Source organism: Homalodisca vitripennis, chromosome 1 (genome assembly GCF_021130785.1).
Source record: "Homalodisca vitripennis isolate AUS2020 chromosome 1, UT_GWSS_2.1, whole genome shotgun sequence".
In the NCBI taxonomy this organism is placed as follows: Eukaryota; Metazoa; Arthropoda; class Insecta; order Hemiptera; family Cicadellidae; genus Homalodisca; species Homalodisca vitripennis.
In genome coordinates, this window is record NC_060207.1 from 194206339 (window position 1) to 194228543 (window position 22205).

Consider the following 22205-nt stretch of genomic DNA (forward strand, 5'->3'; position numbering starts at 1 on the left):
TATTTTGGTACATAAAATTATGAGTTTCCTTTGACGCTATGGTACAGCACATTTACCAAACACTAGTTTAACGTTGACATTTATTGTGTTTCAATAAAATATGTCACTAAAATTTGTTTTTACTTTTACCACTTATCAATTATAATAATTGCTACCTTAAAGGGTGCTTTGTTAATAAAACACATATTTTTAGGTAAACATTTCTTTATTTTGTTCATGTAATGTTAAAAATTGCTTAAAATATTTGTTATTCCATTTGTTCCTGTAAGTGTAACAATCTTATAAGTTTTAAATATGTAGCTCACTGACAGTCTCAGTTATTCATGTAAAATCTTTAGGAAATATTTAATAAGGTACACAGAGAAAAAGTTACCTATATTTGAAATTAAATTACTATATAAACAAACATACTACATTCCATTTTACACTAAAAAGTGAATAACACAGTAAATAACACTAAATAATAGTAAAATTAAAAATAATTTATCGTATTAAAAGATGTAATAACTTAGCGCATTAGAAGATCTTTAAAGCCACAAAAAAAGTTGGATTACTAGCAACTGTGAAGTGGCACTAATGCAAGTGTATAAGTTTTTTGGTTTCATTTATTGTGCTATATTAATATAACACAAGTGTCTAATAGGGTTAGAAAACATATTACAATTTCATCATAGAATCATTTCACTATGTGGCATTTGGACCAGCATGTGTTATTCCATGAACAGCTGTCATGGAACTGTACAATGGTGTGATATATAGAGACCAAGCCACTCATCATTGGAAAAGTTCTGTGATGCAGTATTTGTGACTTTTCCAGCCATTATTGAAGAGTTCTGTAAAAAGACTGCTAGACTACAGCAAAGCTTTTGATTGCCTAGACCATGACTATGTACTAAAGAAATTTACCACCCTAGGAGTATATGGGACTGCAGTCATGGTTCTCCAGTTACCTAACCAATAGAAGCCAACTGGTTGAATAGAATTAACACATGTAAAAATGGAAAAAAACTAAAAAAGTCAACTCGAAAAAGACAAATCTCACAAGGAGTCCCGCAAGGGTCAGTCCTAGGACCAGTTCTTTTCATATGATTCACAAATAACTTCCCAGTGTACATGCAAGACTATAGTGAAATGGCAATGTGTGCTGGTGACACAGTACTACTGCGTGGTAGACCAAGAGCTGATGAACTTGAAATAGACAGCTATATTGCCCTAAACATGGCAATACAATACTGCCATCACAATGATCTTGTTGTGAACGAAAGTAAAACCAAGCAACTAATCCTGGGTAGGTAAAGCAAGAATACCAGAAGACTACCTGACAATGTCGCAAGTACAAAATACCTTGGCTTAACACTAGATGAAAAACTCTCATGGACAGCATACAACAACTCACTCTACAATAAATTAAGTAAAGGCCTATTTGTAATAATACAAATGAAGAATTCAAGTAATTTAGTGACAGCTAAAACAGTGTATCAAGCATTTAATACGGGATTGCAGTCTGGAGCAGCACTACAGCGGCAAACATGCAACACATTCTTGTTCTTCAAAAACAGGCAATTTTGGTTTTGTGTAATCTGCAGCCCAGAGAAACCTTTAGAAGACCCTTGCAATAATCAAAGATTCTCACGTGGTCAACCTGTAAATTCTGGAGACAATAACCCAAGTGGATTGCAAATTCACAATTAAAACAGCAGATACGCAAACAACTACTCGCTACCTGTGCATCGACTTATTTCCACAGAAAAGAAAACAAGTTGTATTGGTGCCAAGATGTGGAACACCTTTCCAGATGTATTGAAGAATAGCAACATGCAGCTCCTCATCCGATACCTGAAGAACCGGCTGCAAGATTGACCATAAACCGCTGTATCAAAAACAAATTTTTTTATTACAATTGTAAAACGACTTTTTAACTATTCATTAATACTGTGACACTTTACTTATAATGTAATAAATATATTCTTGACTTTGACTTAAAGCTGTAGTTGGGACTGAACTAAACAGTTTTGTGATGAGGTATTTAGCACCATTCCAATAATCATGGAGGAGTAAGTTCTTTGAAACAGTGTGTTTGAAACCAACCCAGCCATCATGGAACCATTCCCTAATAAGTGCTCATTGAGTTAATGAGGTCTAATATCGATATTGAGTAAGATCTTTACCTAAATCATATTTAAGTAGCCAGCTCAAGATATGGCAGTGTTATTTTTAAGTCATTAGTGTTACTGAAATATTTATTTCAATGTCTAGAATTTTCATTAAAAGTTGGAACACTCTGGTTGTAAAAGAATCTTATGTGGCAAAATAGGAGCTGCTGTCCACTCGCAAATGGTCTCCTCTATCCATTGCCGATGAGTCGGGTGTGTGATGTTGGTGAACACTGGGTAGCTGATATCTCGCAGATACTCTACCTCTTCCCTTCGCACCACTTGTGAGCTCAGGATGCCGGAGATGTAATGCTTGTTGTTCACAACAAACGAAAAACTTCCACCGATAGATTTTCTTGCAGCAGCACGAACTGGACACATAATAATTTGTTAGTTACCGAAAATAACAGAGAAAAACAAATAGATTACTGTATGAGTACTGAGTACACTATAGAAACTAATTAGGATAGGAAAGAAATAATATAGTCCAAGAAAAATATTCTCTAGATTAGAAACATCATTAAAACTGTTATAGTCTATTTTAAAATACCCTTATCATAAATCTTTGGTGACTTTTTAGTGTTGTTCTGTATAGAGATAATTTTTCAGTTAGGATAGAAAGTTTTCTAGGAAAAAACCTTATTGAAATCTTTTAAAAATTCCATTAGTTTTAAAATCTACTTTTGTTTAAAACTTTTTAAAATTGATATTTGTTTTCTAAGTTGTTAAACAAATAACTTTGCAGTGTAATTAATATTTAATACTCCAATAAAATTTTTCCAGGGTTTTGTATTATTTCAATTTATGTAGTCAAGTATGGCATTATTTTATGGCCTATTTCCCCCTGATCAGCTAAGGCATTCAAGTAAATATAACCTTTTGTGAGGCCTTTTTGCTTTACTATATTTATTTTACAAATAATTAGAAAACTGAACAAATACAAAGAATCCAGCTATTTAGTAGTTTATCTCTTGTGACATACCTACCATGCTATAAAAAAATCCTGTAAGTTTCATAATTACATTTATTAAAACTGCGTTATAAATAGGAACTCATTTCAAATCCATAAATTTTCACTTTAGAAACTTGAATTTTAGTGTCTCAAGCTAAAGGATTGTTAAAAATATAATTATGTGAAGATTCTTGGAGATTCTTCAATAATTATAAATAAGTTATAGTTATTAATAATATAATCTTCTTAGAAATAAAAATGTGTTATTAAGCAGTAATATTAAGGATGGCTAATTCAACTAAACAAATTTGGCTAATTCTTTTTGTAAAATATTCGTTAAAATCCTTAAAATGTTTATAAGAAGAGAAAGATAAGAAAAGTCACTTGGAATATTCCATAATTCTGAAAAATTGTGGTATTTATGTTTTATGATTCAAATGTAACTGACACTGAACAGTTGTTGAAACTTTTAGATGAAGTTTTACAAATAGGTTGAAACGTCATGAATATTTCAATTTTCCTCCAGATTGCACCAATGATGAATTTAAAACATATAATGCATTGTAAATACTATTTAAACTTAATGTTCGTTAAGGTTATAAAACCAACCTTAATGAACAAATCTGTGAATGTTTTCACGTACAGTACTCCTGACTAGTGGGCTTCCTAAGCATTGTGATATAGCATTCAAACAGTGGCTTAAGGAAAAACAGAGAAATGAACACTAACATACCTCGACAATCTGTTCGTTCCCAGACTACAGTCTGAAGAACAATAAGACTTCCCGACGCTAAACATTACAAATGATTATTTTGGAAAGTTGCATGAATTTAATAAAGATTTTCCCCTTATACAGGAAGAAGGTAGGATTTTCCCCTAGGATGTAATAAGCTTCCCAGTCCTACGTATGAACATGTTTTTTCATCATCGAGACAAAAAGGCAAACTCTACTATGGCACTGAACATACCTTAAACCAGAAGTACATGACAAGGATTGAATAAAAGCTCTTTGACCGAAGTAGGTTTCCAAGATCTACGTATTTGTATTTTTGATCGAGGCAACAAGGGAGACTCAGCTGTAAGAGCCAGAAATGTTCATACACATGCAAAACATGATATAAGAGTCAGGTTAAACTCTACTCAAACATGAAAAATATCATAGGACTCCATCATATTACTTCATAAGTGCATTTAATAAGTATTATAAGGAGTTTGATTAAGAAAATTATGTGAAGTCACAGGTAACAGCTAGTAAAAGAGATAAAAATAATTAACAACTATAAATAATTAAAAGTTACATTAGCAATTTATTTCGATTATTTGTTAATGGTAATGGTTTGTAATTGGAGAGTTTATTACAGGAAAATCTATACTGAATATAAATTATAAAAAAATACAATGTGTTAAGTGATAATCATATTTGTAACGATTCATTAGCATCTATAACTATAATCTAAGTCTCTGAACTGAAGCATTTATGGATTTGGGTTCTTACTTATAGTATAGTTTTAAACTTTAGCTCCATATTAAAAGCTAAAAGGCCTCAGATGTTAGGGCAGCAGCAGCTAACTCAGTTCGCTCTTAATTTTGGTGTGGATAGTTGTGATTGCGAAGCTTAAGATTTGTAGAGTTAAATTAAATTATGTACCTTCAACTCCACCACAAAATTTGTCAGCAGAAATGTAACCTTTCTTGTTCTTGACCATGTTGTAGAAGCAAGATTGGTAGTCCTGGAAGGGCCAAGAACAATACAACACTGTGTCACTGGGCTCCAAGTGTTCAGAGTTACCCCATCCTGTTATCTGTAGCAGGACAGAATAATGCCATTTAAATAAAAAAAGAAAAAAACACAAATGATTTAATAATATGTGACTTACTTAAATATATGACTTAAATTAAATATATTTTACAATTGTATTTCAAAAAAGTCGTTTACAGAATAAAGGGGGCTGTCAAGTAATTTTTTCTTTAGTGCTTTTTCGAATTTTATTTTATCTTTAATAAGTTGTATTGCCTGTGGAAGTTTTATAAAAAAATATTATGTCCATATAAGTTGATTTCTATTTACAAAATTCTAATCTTGATTGTGCTATAGTTTTAAATTTTCTGTATCTTGTTTTGTATTTTTGATTTATCTCCAAAAATGGATGGCAGATCAACCTCTGTGAGTATCTTGGCTTCAACAACCAATATACTTTGGTAGATCGTTAATAAAAAGATTGTAGAGAATGGACCCAATAATGAACGTTGTGGGACACCTGACATCACAATGATTGACCTGGACTTACACAATGCGAACTTCATAATGAGCCTCCTGTCGGACAAGTATGACTAGAAGCAGTTCAGCAGAGAACCCAGTATGCCAAAACCCTTTAGACTTTCAACAAGTATTGGGTGAACAAGCCTATCAAAGGCCTTCGCATAATCCAGGTACAAAACCTATTGGGCCCAAGTGGTAGTAATATGGTTTTGTAAAACCTCTACCTGGAACATGGTCCTGTTTAATTTAATTCTCAAGTGTTTTTGTAGTACTATATAATGGTTCTAAATAAATAAAAATACATTGAAATATATCAAATCAATTTATTAGCTAAAATTAATTAAATAAATCAAAATAAAACCCATTTTTATTGAAGTAAAGGCAAGAGGCAACATAACCTAGACTAGTTGTGTTAATATGTGTATCCTGGCAATGTTGATTTTCATTGGTCAAACAAAACCAGTAAACCAGATAAAGCAGTCTGTACATGGGTGAGAGGAAAAGTATAGAAAATCAGGCATGGATTGATGAAGTAGAGAAACAGTTGTGAAAAAGAACTGACTAAGCTATTTATGTTGAACTAGAATTTTTGGCAAGTCCTTCGAGCTTGTTTTTATTTGGGCTTGATGAAACAATTCATGTCCTACTGTAAATGTCTTGTGGAATGATTTCTTGAGAAAAAGTGTTTCTATATTTTCTGTATTCAGGGGAGTTACCTTAAATGACCATGAATTTAAAATTAAAAAATACTTTTCCAACCAAAAATTGTTTGCACCACCTTAAAGCGTTATGTTCGGTTTAGATTTTCCACAACTTTACTATTAATAAGTAAATTGTCTTACATATCCCAGCTTGTAGTTGGTCAGGTGTTGAACTGCAGAGGAGTTGAGACAAACTGTCATCACTGTTGCACTCGTGGGCACATTCTCACTGAGGAGCAGGAGGGCGATGTCAAACTCAAAGTTGGTACTGGTGCCTCGGTAGCCTGATGGCACTTTGACTTTTATCACCTTGGGGACAAATTACAGCACTTAAATCAAGAGTGATGTTCCACGCCATAACATCAGATTTGGGTTTACCATATTGATGAACTACTATGAGATAAAGTCTACCTTCAAATTGATAAACATTTTTATGAACATGATATTAACCCTAGACCTGGTCATCTGTTTGTCTGTGCTAGTGATGCGCAGATCATGAGTGAACCGGCTCACTGATCCGGGTCATGAATTGATCTGAAATCCGTCAGATCATGTGATGAGATGAGTCGGTTCATTTGGTGAGCCGACTCTTGATTGAACAAACCATCGCAATCCGAGTCTGAGCTGAGAGTTTAACATTCTTCGGTTCTCGAAGTTCTTTATGATCTGAGTGATCTGCTAAGCAGAAGTAAACTGTTTAAAATCTGAATTTATTATGGACAACAGTTACACCCCATTGAAAACTATTGTATTTCATGTACAAAGCCTTTGAACCATTAACATTTATTTTACAATACAGATATCATTAATGATGATTTTTGTATCAGTTACATTTCGTGGTACACAAAAGGAAAAACAACTAAATTAATTTTTACATTATATTTTTATTGATAAAAGCAAAATTGATTATTTTAACTATTGATTGAATCAAGATAAAATAATTTACTAAATTAATTGTTTAATTTTAATTGGTTTATTCCATGGTCTGATCGAGCCGACAGAGTGAGTGACGTCAGTTATCTGAATGATCAGAAGATCTGGCTCATGAGCCAGTTGTTCATTTCAGTGATCTAATCCGAATGAGTCGGATCATCCCAAGACCCATTCTTCCCATCACTAGTCTGTGCTGGCAGGCCTATTTTGGCTGGTTTGCATAGGTTTCTTTAAATTGATGTGAAATATTTTGTTTTTACTCAAAATTATACTTGTTACATATAATTTTTTTAAAGCTTAATGAAAAAGTGTGTGATTTTATAAAAGAAACTAAACTTGTAACTTTTTTCCTCACAGATAAAAGTTATAATAAATAGTTTATTCTTGTAACATGTATTTGTTGAAAATTTGTAACTTTTGGGTTTCCTAATTCAAATCAAAAGAACTTTTACTATAAAGCAAAATAGCCAATTAATGGAAAATACATTATTATAGAAGTATAAAATTGTCAAAAAATGCAAAGCAATCAATTTTTTTGAAAATTAAAAAATTTTTATATCATTGGCAAATAAGAATATAGTTTTAACATATTAACCAATTCTAGTTGATGGCTAATATGAGGGTTAATATGTTTAATTGTTGCACAATCTGGATTGTAAACCATTGAATAATGATAAATATAGTATATTTCTGCAGCACAAAAGAACTATTATGTTGTATAGCCCAAGAAGTTGGCATGAAAAACTATTCAAAACACCAGATACAATCTGATCCTCATGTGCTCTTAATTACAAGTGACTCACCTCCCTCTTGATTTCTGTTGGTTCAAATCTGTTCCAGTCTCTGTAATACTTTCCAAGTGCTACTCGAATGTTCTTAGGATCCATGAGTTGTATTGAGCGATCTTTACTTTCCTTCACAACACAGTAAGCGGCTACAATCATATAAATTCATTTATTGTAATCCTCATTAATATGTCAAGATTATATAAAGGCTTTACTAACGTAAAATTTGGTTGAGAAATTAAGTTATCATAAGTGTAAAGACTGTGAGGGAAAGTTTGTTTTGTAGGCATTTTTGGTTCGGTTAACAAAATGTTATTATTATTTTTACTTTCTAGGACTGAGTGCCTCAAAACACAATTTATTATTGCCAATAATAAGTTTTGAAATGTTTGAGTGACATAATGCCACTTTTTAGCCCTGTAAAACTAATTTGGTAGAAAAATACATATCTTAATAATTTTAAGGATGACTAATTTTTGAAATTTCACTTTTTAAACCACCTTTTTTAAAAATTATTTTTTAAAGAAGAAATACCCTAAAAATTTAGTGACAATACAGAATTAAGATGAAACTTCTTGTAGTTTCAGGTCATTTTAAATTAATGGAGATGTGTAAATTAAGTTTATAAAATTATTTTGCTTAATTAATGTTTTACAAAAAAAAAATTAAATTAGACTAAAATGTAAGACATCCATATATATAAATTTCTTGTTCCTTTCTTTATTTACGTGGGAGGGTTAGAATCCAAAACTTTGTGATTATAACTACTATTTAATTGTGGATTATCAGTATTTTGTTTACCTGTAACTATCACATTTGGCCTGATCAGAGATCCTCCACAAAACTGTTCCCAGCCACCGTTGTTTGGCTCTCTGTGGTAGATGCCAGCATGCCAAGGAAAGTTACCTAGAGGTGATGGATCACCATCAATGATTCCTGGATTACTGCCGTTTATCAGGGACATTCCACAAGCTGAAGTAAAGTACATTTATATGTTAGTACAGCATATTATTAAAACAATTAATGACATGTGTAACAGTTTCCCCCCCCCCCCATGTATAAGCTTACTACCAGAAACAAAACAATCTGATTGCATCTTTTCCCAATTATGAAAATATTCTGACGCCTTCTGTAGCAACTGTAACTAATTAAAATTACTTGGCAGAAAAAAATGTATGCAGCTTCTAATTCTAAATTTCCCTCCATTTCCATGATTCGGTATGACCAAAAACTAAACTACAACTCTCAAGCGAGAGTGACAAAGCGAGAGTAAACTTAATTAATTCTATCAACTGCCTTATACAATAAGATCCAGCCACAAATGTTCTGGCAAAGCACCTTGGCAAGATAGTACTGATACCATAATATTTGGCAAAGGGAAACAGCTTCTCCTCCTCTAGCATTCATGATACAAATTTTCCCTGCTCAGTGGTGGTATAACTACAAAGAGATATATAAACAGCTGTTTATAGCTGGAAATCAACTTCATATTCAAAAGATGAAAGACACTGCTGCACGCATTACTATTTACTAACAATTACTAAAAAGACTGCCAGGATCCTGCTAGGGGAAAGTTTCAAAATCAAAAGGAGCAGTTTCCATACCTATCAATTTGAGAAAAATGTTTAAATCCTCAGTTGAAAATATATTTTTACTAATTTAAAATCATTATTGAATCAAATTGATCATTTTTAAGTTTTAAGATTGAAATAAAACAAATATATTTGTTTAGGATTGATAAATTTGTGCGGGCACAAATTCCACTCAATTCTCAGGTAGTCTTAAGACGTAGCCAGTGAAGGGGTTCAAGGGGTTCGAACCCCCCCCTCCCAAACTGTCAATGTTTTTATGATTATTATTATTTAAATAATTCAGTATTACTGACATGTACTACTAAAAGATCATTCTCAACAAAGAGACGGGTCAAGTACTTTTTAAGGAACAAAATGTCCACTACCACTACGGAAGAAGCTGTCTTGACCCCTCCCAAACTTTTTTTCTGGCTACGTTCTTGTCTTGGTACATCAAAACATCAGAATAGTCATCATTTAGTTATTTAATCAAAACCCTATTTTAATATAAGCTTGTTATATTACTACTATACTAAATCTACACAATAAAACAGTAAATATGGATATATTATCTTAGTCTATAGACTACAGACATTGACTATAGTCTGGTGGAGAAACCGTTTTAATTCAGTAAAACCTATTAACCCGTTCCTCAAAATTTTGCTCTATATTCTCTAAGCATTCAATATCCTGATATAAAATTACAAGAGGTCGATCTACCTTCCCCTTTCCTATAGAACATTTTGAGATGAATTTGAGATTTGGTCCTCCAAACTCAGATCCTAGATATGCTACTGAGCTAAGGGTTTGATTAACAATCCTACTAATGGATTTCTGCTCCAATTTTAACTGATCATATTAAAACTTTTTTCTGAATTTTGTTCCAAACCCACTTACAAATTTTTATTTGTCTCAAGCGAATTGAACCGATGACTGCTCAGTTAAAGAACAGCAACATTATTTCTATGTTACTTAGCAGTTTGGTAGTTCACTAATATTTCAAAAGGTCATCTCCAATGTAAACATTCTAAAATGTATTTAAAGTTTTATAAATTGTTTGATAACTTTTCAGCATTAATATGAACACTTTCATATTTTCTTTTAATTTTGATTGGATCTTAATTGAAAAATTGCTCTTAAATGTTTTAAAGTTGAACAGACGCAAGGTAAGTTTCATTTTGAGTATTGAGCTGTAAGTAAATGGTAGTACATACTCGGCTGGCAGAGTGGGGGTAAGTAGGTCCATTCACCCTCAGCAGTACAGGCAGGTAAGTGTGCTGAATCCTGGGGGTCTCGAGACCATAACAACTGCTTTGTGCACCTGTGACTGGCAATCGTTCCAGGCATCATAGGCTTGCTACAGTCCACCTCTTCTGGCCCATGGAAACATCGGAACTCCTGGTTCTTTGACTCTAATGGTGGACACTCCTCTGAAAATAAGAACACTGATGAATTACAATAAATAGTTTACAAACTAGAATGTTAAAACATAGATCTAAGCACGCACTTATGATCAGCAATTACATCTATTTAGTGAAGACAACTGTGTTACCCTTCAAGAGGACATTGTGAAGCTAGAGACTTGGTATCGGGAGAACTACATGGCTGTCAATGTCAAGAAGAGTTTCATAGTCTCTTTCAGGAGGAGGGAAATTGGCCTTGATTTCCAGTGGAAGCTTCTAGACAGCCCCGTTGAAAGAGTTGACTCCATTGGTTTGCTTCTCACAACTGATCTTTCCCAAGGAACACAAATTGATGATGTGGTGAACCAAGCCACCCGTCTTCTGGGGTTTTTAACTGGGACCACAATAGGCATATCCAGTAGCAGAGCCCTCAAAGTTATATACTGCTCCTCATCAGCCAAATATTAGAGTTCTTGACAGTTGCATGGTCACCTTTCCAAGTTGGTCAAATCAGTGCCCTCCAACACATACAGGACAAATTCGCAAGAGCGACAGGGCCTTCGATACAGAGATGTTCCAGTTGGAGAGATGACAGTTGACATAAACTTGGTGTCGGTGGATGCTTGAAGAAGGATTCAGGATCCCCTGTTCTTGTACCAGATCTTGAAATCCCTCATCAACTGTCCACAACTGCTTGACAGAATCGACCTGCAAGTGCCTACTGGAACCAGGCCCCCAGGAGCTTTTAGTGAGCCTGCGGCAGCCAGAACAGTGCAATGGCCAGGGTACAGAGAGTCGGCAGTGTAATCTCTACAGAAGTCGACTTTTTCAACATTTAAATCTCTGCTTTCAAGAATACAGCTGAGTTTTTCTCTTCACATTAGTGTGAACATAAAAACAGAGGAACACCCACATGCACTCTCCCTTGTTATACTCTCTTGTTTAATTAATTCTTTAATTCTATTTAATTAATTTCTTACTATTACAATTTTCTGCAAAATGCTAATACCGTTGAAATGAATACAAATACTCGGGTAAATATATAATTACTAACTTATACATAGAGGAGGTTTCATATCCCAGTCGCCGTTGGTGCAGCGAGCATATTGAGCACGTCCGTTTTTAACCACCTTGGAATAGCCAGAGTCACAGGAGTATGTGATTGTCCAGCCGGGGGGCACAGGAGTCCCTGGAGTGTTGGCACATGCTGGGTCACTCTGGGAGCTTCCCGTACAGAATGCAAAGTAATGACCATGTTGGGGTGGTCTAGGCAGCACACATCCCCCTGGCACTGGCTTACTGCAGACAAGACATCCCAGTTCTCAAAAACTATTCTACTATTTTGCATAAATTAAAATTAGATTTTTAAGCAACAGGTTATTACAGTACTGCTTTTAATATTTCTGGTTGTGTCTTTATATTTAGATAAGCACCTTTCTGATAAGATGAAAATGAGAATGTTGAATTTAGCTCCAGTTCACTTTTTTCTTAGTGCTGTGTCTAGAATCTGACGCTTTGTTCATTTTTATGCTGTAAAAGACTTGAATCATGGAATCTGGAGTCATGTTCATCTGAAGAGATCCAAAAATATTCAGCGACAAAGAAGCTCAAAATGAACGCAGCATCAGATTCCGGATGCTGCATTAAGAGAAAAGTGAGTGGAGCTAAACTCAACATTCACATTAAACTTAAAATAATTAATTAATATATTAAGATTAACCCTTTCACATCAAAGCTACATTATGTGTTGAAAACTTGGTTGCTCCACCATGCTTAGAGGTCGTGTCTCAAACATCGTAGTGCACTCAATTGTGCACTTGACGACACAATGTGATGAACTCTTAACCCAGATTACACTATATTTCGTAGTCTAGGTGCCTCTGATGTCGAAATGATGTAAAAAGTTCATTATGAACTTCTTTGTTGCTTTTATTTAATCTCTTCTAGCAAACAAGACTCCAGAATCCGGGAGTCAAGTCTGTCACAGCGTCAGATTCCAGACACTGCACTAAGAGGTATGTGAACTGGAGCTTAACTCAACATTCACATTGAATCAACCCTTCCCACCATAGCTACGTTATACAAAGATCAACATGAAGAAAAAATTACAAACTAAATGGTATTGAATAGGGAGTAGGATTTCGAACATTTGCCATCGTTACATGTTACAAAAAATTATGTGTAACTTCGTGTAACATGTAACAATGGCAAATCTCCGAAATCCTATTATTCTTTCAAATCATCCATTGCTAATAACAAAGTTTAAATAAATGGTATTGATGTACAATCTCTTTCTCATAGTTTCTCCTTGCTCCATCTGCTTTCTAAACTAAATTTAAGTAACATTACATAGACATGACTGCACCTTCTACAAGATTATTAGAAGAGAAATATTATACGTCCCCCACGCATGAATCACAGTTAGAGTACCATTTTGTTTTCTACGTCAAGGCCTCTAACCTTTATGACATGAAATGCAATGTTTCATAGCCTTTAGATTTATAATTTACTTTAATGGAGTAGGCCTATTGCTACTCGAAATATTAATTAGATTGTTTCAACCAAATGTTGTATGGCTTCTTCCTACCCTTTAGATCTATGTAAGTTTTTTTCTTTTAAGAACGTTAACATTATTAATAACTGGTGAATACATTATCATTATTTTTCTTTATAAAACCTGAAGGGGGCAAACTTACATTAATCATTGTTACTTTTACCTACAATACTTCTAATCAAAATAATTATTAACAGCAACATCACAAAAATATTATGGATGTTTTCGACTATCCTAAAAAAACTAATTTAATAGTACTTCCATTTGACTGTGTATCTCTAAAAAAATGTAATGTACACTCTACTTATTTACTACTTAACCTTTAACTAATGGGGTTATTCTCTTGCCCAATCAAACCTCCAACCCATACCCTTTTTGACTCATAAATACTTTGTAATGGATATGATATAATTTTATAAGCTCAAAGGTTACTAACCTTCACTCATTGACAAACCATATCTGAGTTTCAATTTTTATTATAAGAAATGTTTTTAGTGATGATTTTGTACACCTGTTGACAGTATTTAGTATTACACTGTATAATTTGATAACTTTGTATTTGTATATGCATATGATATTTTCAAATAAGCTGCTTTGTGGTCAATTGCATTACACTAGTGGATACAATCGGTTCACAAGTTGATTGCTTTTAGTATAAAAAAACTTGCATAATTTTAGTGGGTTTTATACAAGTGCTTTTCTCTCTGCTGGTGACCTGTTTACCTATTATTCTGTATGTGATATTGGTTTGAGTGTTAAGGAAGAAAGGGTTCATTCTGATTAAACGGAGGCCACTTATTCAAAGCACGCTGCGGCTGATGTTGTTAGGCGATTTCGATTAACCAAACTATCCTAACCATTAGTGTTTATTGTGTAACTGCTCACCCAAAGTTGCTGAATCCCATTTATTATCGATGGCCTCCGTTTAATCAGAAAGTACCAAAGAAAGAATACCTTTCTATGTCTTACTGTACCCACTGACTCACTTATACTGTCAAGAAGGATCAAATCTACAGAGCTAAAGACTGAACTAAAACTTTAATTTAAATAATAAGATTTTGTTTCCATAATTTTCAATGATTTTCAATAGCAACTATTAGTTCTATATAAATAGTTGAATAAGAGAATCATATCTAGAGCAGTTACCTGGTGGACTTTGGCTTGTAGGCATCACTGATAAAATTTGTTACCTTTTCATCTGTAAAAAAAATATAACACAGTTCATAAATATGCAATAAATACAAGTAACTATAGTCTTGCTTTCTAAGAAACTATGCATTTTATGAAACTTATTTATCTCTGTTTTGCCTTAAGTACAAAGCAATGGGGATAATGGAACGTAGTGAGTTATTATTAATTAATGAATTGTTAAATTCTTAATAACAAACAAATCACAGAAAAATCAAGCACACCAATTTCATTGAAACAACTTTTTAAAGCATGATACAGTGGTTAGGCCTAGTACTCCCACTGATGGGACCTAACACAACATAACAAATTCTGTTGAGTTCTAGCTACTAGTCTCAGTAGGCTGTTCAGGTTTAGATTGTGATGTAAATTACCTTAGTTACAAACACTTGTATAGAAAATATGAACAAGAGATGAGATAAATATGTCTAAAGATCAAAATAAATAAATTTAAATTTGATTAACTGTATAAGTTATTTTCTGAGCTAAGTCTTCAATTGTGATCTAAACTTTATCACCCGTTTTTTATTCTGTCAGTGTCTACAAAATTATGAGGTTTGAATTTATTTTGGATTTGTATACTGTATTTACAATAAATCTCGATATACTGTTCATTCAGCACCAATATAAATTATAACCTAAATGGTAGCTCCAGTAAATTAAATGTATTAAATGAATGAAGTGCATCCTCCTATGACTTCACTTTGAAGTCAAATATTTTAGTCTTAAAGCAACCTCTGAGATACAAATAGTTCAGAAAGTTCCCAGTCTAGCATGTAGCCAGCGAGGGGATCCAAGAGATCCGGACACCCCCAACATTTTCACATTTTTTTGGCCAATTTGGAGCTAACAAAATGTGGCCTTACTCTCTGTTCACTACGAGAAAATATCAGTTGTCTAGGCCCCCAAATTTTTTTCCTGGCTACATTCATGTCTTCAGTGTATTAATTACCTAGAAACCTTTCTCAAATCAATCATAGTTGGAATAATATTCCAACTCTGGAGTGCTATGAGGGTAACAATTTATAAACCTCAAAACCAAAATATCTATTCACCCTGCCAGCCTCAGTATGAGGTTAGAATTTTCACAGCCAAAAGCTACTATTTCCTACATACATACCCAAGCAAACTGGAGGAATTGGAGCCCATAGTCCGTGGAGACAGCGAGAGTGGTAGACTTGGAGCTCTTGTGGCAGGTGGTATCCCTGGTGACAAGTGTATGCCAGAAGCCAGTACGGAGGGACCGAGGTACCAGGGGTCCCTGAGCAGTGGGACTGTAAGGTGTTGCTGCCCTCACACTTTGGAAATGTATAATTACCATTTTGGGGGAATGCAGGCAGGATACATTCTCTTGCTTCAGGATCAGGAGTCCTGGATTATAAAAAAATGTATATATGAGTGACACGACATTGTATCTAATTCCAATTAATTGTTGGTCTCTTTACAAATCTCTTATTATTTTGAAAATAGTAGTAATTGACAAAAGAACCTAATAAAGCACACCTACTACTCCAATTCCATGTTTACTTTTATAAATTTTAAATGTAAATTGTAATTTACTTTTGTATTTTCAATCACTTTCTTGTTATTTCCTCCTTGAAAAATCATTAACACCTTTGTGACATGGGCCATATTCCGACTTTAAAACAGCCAGTATAGTAGTAAAGTGCATTAACTGCGGTCAATGTGTTACTATGTTACATCTCTAGCTAAAGAATATATGATGTTAACATATTCATTGCGTCTCTTCTTTTTCTATGGGGCAGCCTATTGCCTTGCACTTAAGCCTCAAGAGTCTTTTGCGTATTCCGGCAGCACACCATGAGGCCGACCAGACTACGGTTTCAGCAAATCTACAAACCGCCGAAAACAACCGACCAGTTCCTCCTGGGGAAATTCACCACCCTTGTCCAAACTACCAAAAATGGCATACCTCTCCCTTGCTATTGCAGAACAATCAAAAGAGCAGTTTCCTCCTGCTCGTCACACATTGTATAAAGTGAACTCTATGAAGACGCTTCCTCTGGTGACCATGTTCCGTCATCAGACCCATAACCCGAAAGACACTGATCTACTTAGTCAAAGAAGGTTAGATGTGTGAACAAATTTTACATTGCGATGGTTCTTGCAACTAGCGATGCAGCTCTCGTAAGTACTTGCGACAGTTACCGCGATTAAAATGCTTATCTTTGTTCACATAAGTTCCCTCGCAAGTGTACTTGCTACTGAATTAACGTAGCTTTATAGAGAAGTAAAACAAAACTTTACTTACTCTGTGGAAGTGTCACTAGCATGAACAAAAGAGGACCTGCTCACAGCTGTAACATAACAAGAAAGTGAGGTTATAATAATTGTGATGAGTCAACCTTTGAGAAGAAACGGACATTGACGGGATGATTAAATACAGATATGAATAAGGAATATTCCAATATCTTTCACTATTACGTCTATTATTTTGTATTACAATGACTTATTATAAGTCATTAATAAGTAAGTAATTGTTCTTTACTAGATTTGCTCGACATTTATGTCGTGTCACGAATTTCAAGGATTATATCTGATTTTGATTAATCATAAAGGGAGTCTGTATAGATCTGACGAGAAAATTTGACACGTAAAATTAAATTTATAATATAATTGTGATTTTATCTAAAAAGACATGTAACCGAAGTTTTTCCCCTAGCAAAACATACATCCATAGCCCGCAAAAAAGTAGTCACTTCCTGTGCAATATTTTTAGAGGTTCGCTGAGATGCCATTAGATAAAAATAATTAAAAACCCTTTGAAATGCGTAATATTTTAATTTCATTTTAAAGAAATTTAGATATGCTGATTTATTTATTTCTGTTGTATCTGATGATGTCTTCGGCAGTGATTGTACGGAAATACGAATACTTAACTATTGAACGTTTTGAGTGTTTGACGCGCACTCTATAGATAATTTTGTTGCGTTACTTTGTTCAATAGGCATACCAGGCGCTCAGCTCGAGCCAGGAGATGAGATAACGGAAACGGAAGCAGGATGTCTCCTCAAGCATACCACAAGACCCATAAAGGAAGGTCGGATTTTGGCTGAGTCAAGAGTTTTAAAATACATAGTCACAGACCTTTGCCTTTTTTTAAAGCAACACAAATAATCACTCCACCTGCCATTATAGGTAATTATGTAATCGGATTAGAGGAAACGGGCTGAAAATATGAATATGGACATTAAAGTGTGTAAATGAATAATAATTTTAAAAAACCACATGTTTGTAACGAATTTTTACTTGAAAAAATTATTAAAAATGATTAAAAGGAGATCTGACTGTATAAAATATTATTTTCAGTGAGACTCAACTTGTGGTGAAATTATAAGTAAGGTTATTGCATGTTTCTCATATATAAATATGCCGTTCACTCCAAACATATGCCACATACACACTGTAAAAGAATCATATCCTTACCTCCAGCAGTTTAACCGTATGCCTGAGTTCAAGAAATGGGTGCATATGGGGAGCCAAGCAAGCCACCCCCCTCTCCGAATTCTTGAAAGAAAAACATTAAACTTGCACCCAATAGTTTTTTTAAGCCAGAACACATTTATGACATGTTAAAGTTTGACAATTACATGAGGAAATGTTCCCGAGCTCCTGTTTTATTTCCATAACACCCCCTAATGTAGGCATGTCATTGTTATTGCATACAAAAATTGGTTAAGATATCCGCATGTTTCCAGACATTTTTACACGCCATGTATATTTAAACATGATAAACAGGGAATCATTTTATGCAATTAAGAGTTTTTAAACCCAAAAACAAAACTCCCCTCTTACATTTTAGTAAATAATTTAATAACCCAACTCAAGATTTGTGAAATCGTATTACGTCCACTGGGGTACGTTTACAGTAAATGTGGAATTTTACATTTTTATAAATATTAGCATTAACTAGCTCCGAATCAGGTTTCGAGCCTTGCATATGAAACCCAACTAAATATTTAAAATAGAAACACTTTAAACAATGTTGGTACTCTAATTAGTAAAGTTATGTCATGCAATCAACAAACTTAAGGTTTTAATAAATGATCTACTACTATCGTAATATATTGTTTTGTATCTTTCATATTTATATTGAATCGTCACTGTCGAACGTTTTGTTTATTTTTTATCTGACAGTAACAACTCTTTACAAATTAATTTTGTCATAGAAGCTTTATGCTTCTTAGTGGTACGCTAGAAAAAGAAAATATATTTTTAAAATGAATGATTTCTCACCCATTGTTTTAAACAATTAATTTAATGATTTCGTATCGGAACGTAATTTATTATCATTTAATAGTAGAAGATAATACATTGTTAATGACAGATATTAGATAGTCTCTTTTATCAAGATCTTTGTAATTTATTGTTGTTTTTCTAAACAAAAACGAAATAACAGACCAATTTCAGTATTGATTAATTACTTATACAAAGTAAGTCTCCGTTATTAACAGGAAGAAATTTACCAATTCAACTAGTATCTACCTCTGAAAAAAAAAACAATAATTGCATTTGTAATAATAACTAGTACACTTACCTAATAGCAGGAGAACAGCATATATAGAACAATTCATAGTAGTAAGAAAAAAAGCAGAACTCAAAACTACACGGGTTCCGACACTGTAAACATAATGCTATCACAGGAACTGGTTGCCACCGCCGCACACATAACCTCTATGAAAGAAACCCAGCGGTCAACTCGTGACTGAGGCCTGACTGAGCCGAGAAACCTTGGATCTGGTCTCGGGTTGGCCGTTTGACGTCATTAATATGAATATCAGACGTCACTCTCATAAACTTGTATTTTTTATGTGATTCATCCAGGCGTATTCCCGATTCCAGACGGTACTTCACAGGTATTCATGTAGTTAACTACTTAATTACGCACCAGAATATCTACAGAACAAACTGAATCACTACATAGCTCATAGCTGTGATAGTCATAATAAATGCAGTGTGCATTTACACATTTCAGTTGTGTAGCCTATTTACGTTATTCAAGAAGATAGTAAATTTAAATCTATTATTCCTGTCTCTGCCTACTTAAACATCTTCAGTGCTATCGAAATAGTATATCGATAATTGTTGTACTCCTGAGCTCATAACTAGGCATAATGAGTCAATTAAGACACACAATTGTATGCTGGTATAGTTCGTTTTGTGCTTGGAGACGAATTTACATAGTGCAATTCTCACTTTCTAACATGAACGGTTTTACGTCATTTTCTTCGTCACTCATCGCGAATGTTTTCTTTAAAACGGATTACCGTTAATGCACATTGCACTTGTGCCTCATTTGACCTTGGCGTATATAATTACAACGTGCCTTATCGGTTTCTCAAAAACTGTAAAAACAAGAAGGTCAAAAATTGCGATACATGTATCTGGCAAGACGAGGTCAGTGAGAACGCCAGGGTAAATAATGTAGCGTTTACAAATGTTAAACCAAAACCAAAGAGTCAACCCAATTTATTCTTGTATTAAGCACAATAAACAAACTAGTTGTTCTGGTGCCACAATACAGGGTATTCACAAAGGGTGTCACACACTTCAGTGGATGATAGTACTCAGGGTTCTAAACAAAGAATGTTCATAAACATAGGTCGAGAAATGTGTTTAGCCGCTAGCCACTATTTTGTATTTTTTTATAAAAAAATATTATCTCTAGAACTAGTAAAGCTACAGATACCAAACTTTGCACCTAGGTTATGAAAAATAAGGGGAAAACTCAAAATTTGTGTGATTTGTTTTAATACTAAAAAATGGCGTCTATCTAAAATATTTAAAGTCAAATAACAAAAAAAACCAGTATAGTAATGAAAAAATTACAATACACCAAATATATTGCATATTTTATAACAATTCCAACGGTAGTTTACTCAATGAAATCCGCCAACGCATAAGCGAACACGACCACTTTAAAGGTACGCTTGCACAAGACGGGAGCGAGAAACAACTGATTCCTCTCAATTGAAACATGTTTGTTGCTCCCGGCTTGTGCAAGCGTACCTTTAAAGTGGTCGTGCTCGTTTATGAGTTGGTAGATTTCGTTGAACAAAGTACTGTTGGAACTGTTGTAAGAATTCCAAATATTTGCAATCTTGTAACATTTGTATAACTGATGGAAAACAGCTGATGCCTTCCAACTGATAAAATGTCTGTTGCTCCCGGCTTGTGCAAGTGTACGTCTAAAGTGGTCGTGCTCGCTTACATTGATGGATTCCGTTAAAATATGACGTTGGAATTGTTATAAGAATCGTAACATAGTTGGTATCTTGTAAATAGTTTGTAACAATAATAGTTATTTTTGTAATTTAACTGTAAACATTTTCAAAAGGCGCCATTTTGTTAGTATTAGGCTAAATCAAATTACACAATTAATTATTTTCTCTTATTTGCAAACCTCAAAAATTGTCTACCTACTGTTGTGTTGTTATTGTCTACCGATGTACAAAGTTTGGTATCAGTAGCTTAACTAGTTCTAGAAATATTAGTTTTATTTTATAAAAATAAATGGCAGCTGGCCGCTATAAACACATTTATTGACCTGTGTTTATAGGACATTGTTTGTTTGAAATGGTGTACTATCAGCCCCAGAAGTTTGTGACACCCTTTTGTGAACACCCTGTATAGTCGATTTAAATTCTACTTGCCCCAGAAAAAGGTAATAATATTGCAACAATGTAGGGTGACTCGAATGTTAACGAGTTCAAGTTTATAAGCATTATATTTTAAGAAAATAGGTAATGGGGTTGTCAAATTCTTTGTTTTAGTCTTTCTTTGCCTATAGACCTACTTTTTAATACTATTAACTTAGAAAATGGATCCGATACTGAGGAAACTTGCATTTAGGAACACTTCTAGTTGTGTGTCCGACGCCATAATTGTCTCGAGCAAGAAAATATATAATTATGTAGGTCTACATACGTAGGTCAAAGAAGCAGATACTTCGCGTCTACTTCCGGCCATTGTAATCTACTTCCTGTCTAAACTAAGTTCGGTGTCGTAGTTAACTTTGACGTGTTTTTTTCCAGTCAAGAAAGTATAAATATCCCGTATGTACGTATTGGAAGCCTACTTCCGGTCATTGTAATTTACTTCGTTCTAAGTTATATTTGGTGGCGGTAATTGAGTTTATCCTGTCCAAGAAAATATATACCATAAGTAGGTTTGGGAAGCCTAAGTTACTTACGTGCATTGGTGTTTAATCACTTTGGGAAATGGCATAGTTTTCTGCTACCTCTATTACAAGGTTATTGCTAGAAACGTTCCAAAATTTGTTATCAATTGAAAATCACAAATCATAATAGTACGACCATTTCAAGGAATTAATAAAACATTTATTTATTAGTAGCAGTTAGTAAGTTTTATTGTAGTTGTCAAACTTGAAATTTTGATATTACTCATGTTTTCTGATCTTTATGGTTGGAGAGATTCTGAGATAGTGGTTAACCTAAGAAGAGGAAGAGCCGGGAATAGTCAGCCTTGATAAGCAAAAATAAAAAACTTTGATATTGCGTTGTTAATTATCCTGCTTTTTCTGGATGAGGAAAGTACAAACTGAAAACCTTAATGATATAAGCCTACAAATACATAGACCGTAATTCATATATGACATAAAAAATATTTGGATAAAATATTTCTTCAAAAAAGATTTTATTATTCTATAAGAAATTCAAAAATA

The 22205-nt window shown here is 33.8% G+C and overlaps 1 protein-coding gene across 2 annotated transcripts; it reads right to left on the minus strand.

Annotated features, from left to right (window-relative positions):
• Positions 1-186: 186 nt before the first annotated feature.
• Positions 187-19256, minus strand: LOC124352978 (modular serine protease-like). Of its 2 annotated transcripts, none has more exons than XM_046802741.1 (11): positions 19059-19256; positions 16773-16818; positions 15621-15871; positions 14459-14510; positions 11813-12057; positions 10570-10785; positions 8586-8690; positions 7803-7933; positions 6208-6375; positions 4754-4907; positions 187-2524 (listed from the first exon to the last, which is right to left on the minus strand). In XM_046802741.1, exons 1-11 carry the CDS (start codon positions 19093-19095, stop codon positions 2265-2267), a joined length of 1665 nt encoding a protein of 554 aa, XP_046658697.1. In that variant the 5' UTR covers positions 19096-19256; the 3' UTR covers positions 187-2264. The 2 variants fall into 2 exon arrangements, with proteins under 2 accessions (XP_046658697.1, XP_046658696.1); XM_046802740.1 differs by having other exon boundaries at positions 8586-8756; positions 19059-19253.
• Between the last annotated feature and the right edge of the window lie 2949 nt (positions 19257-22205).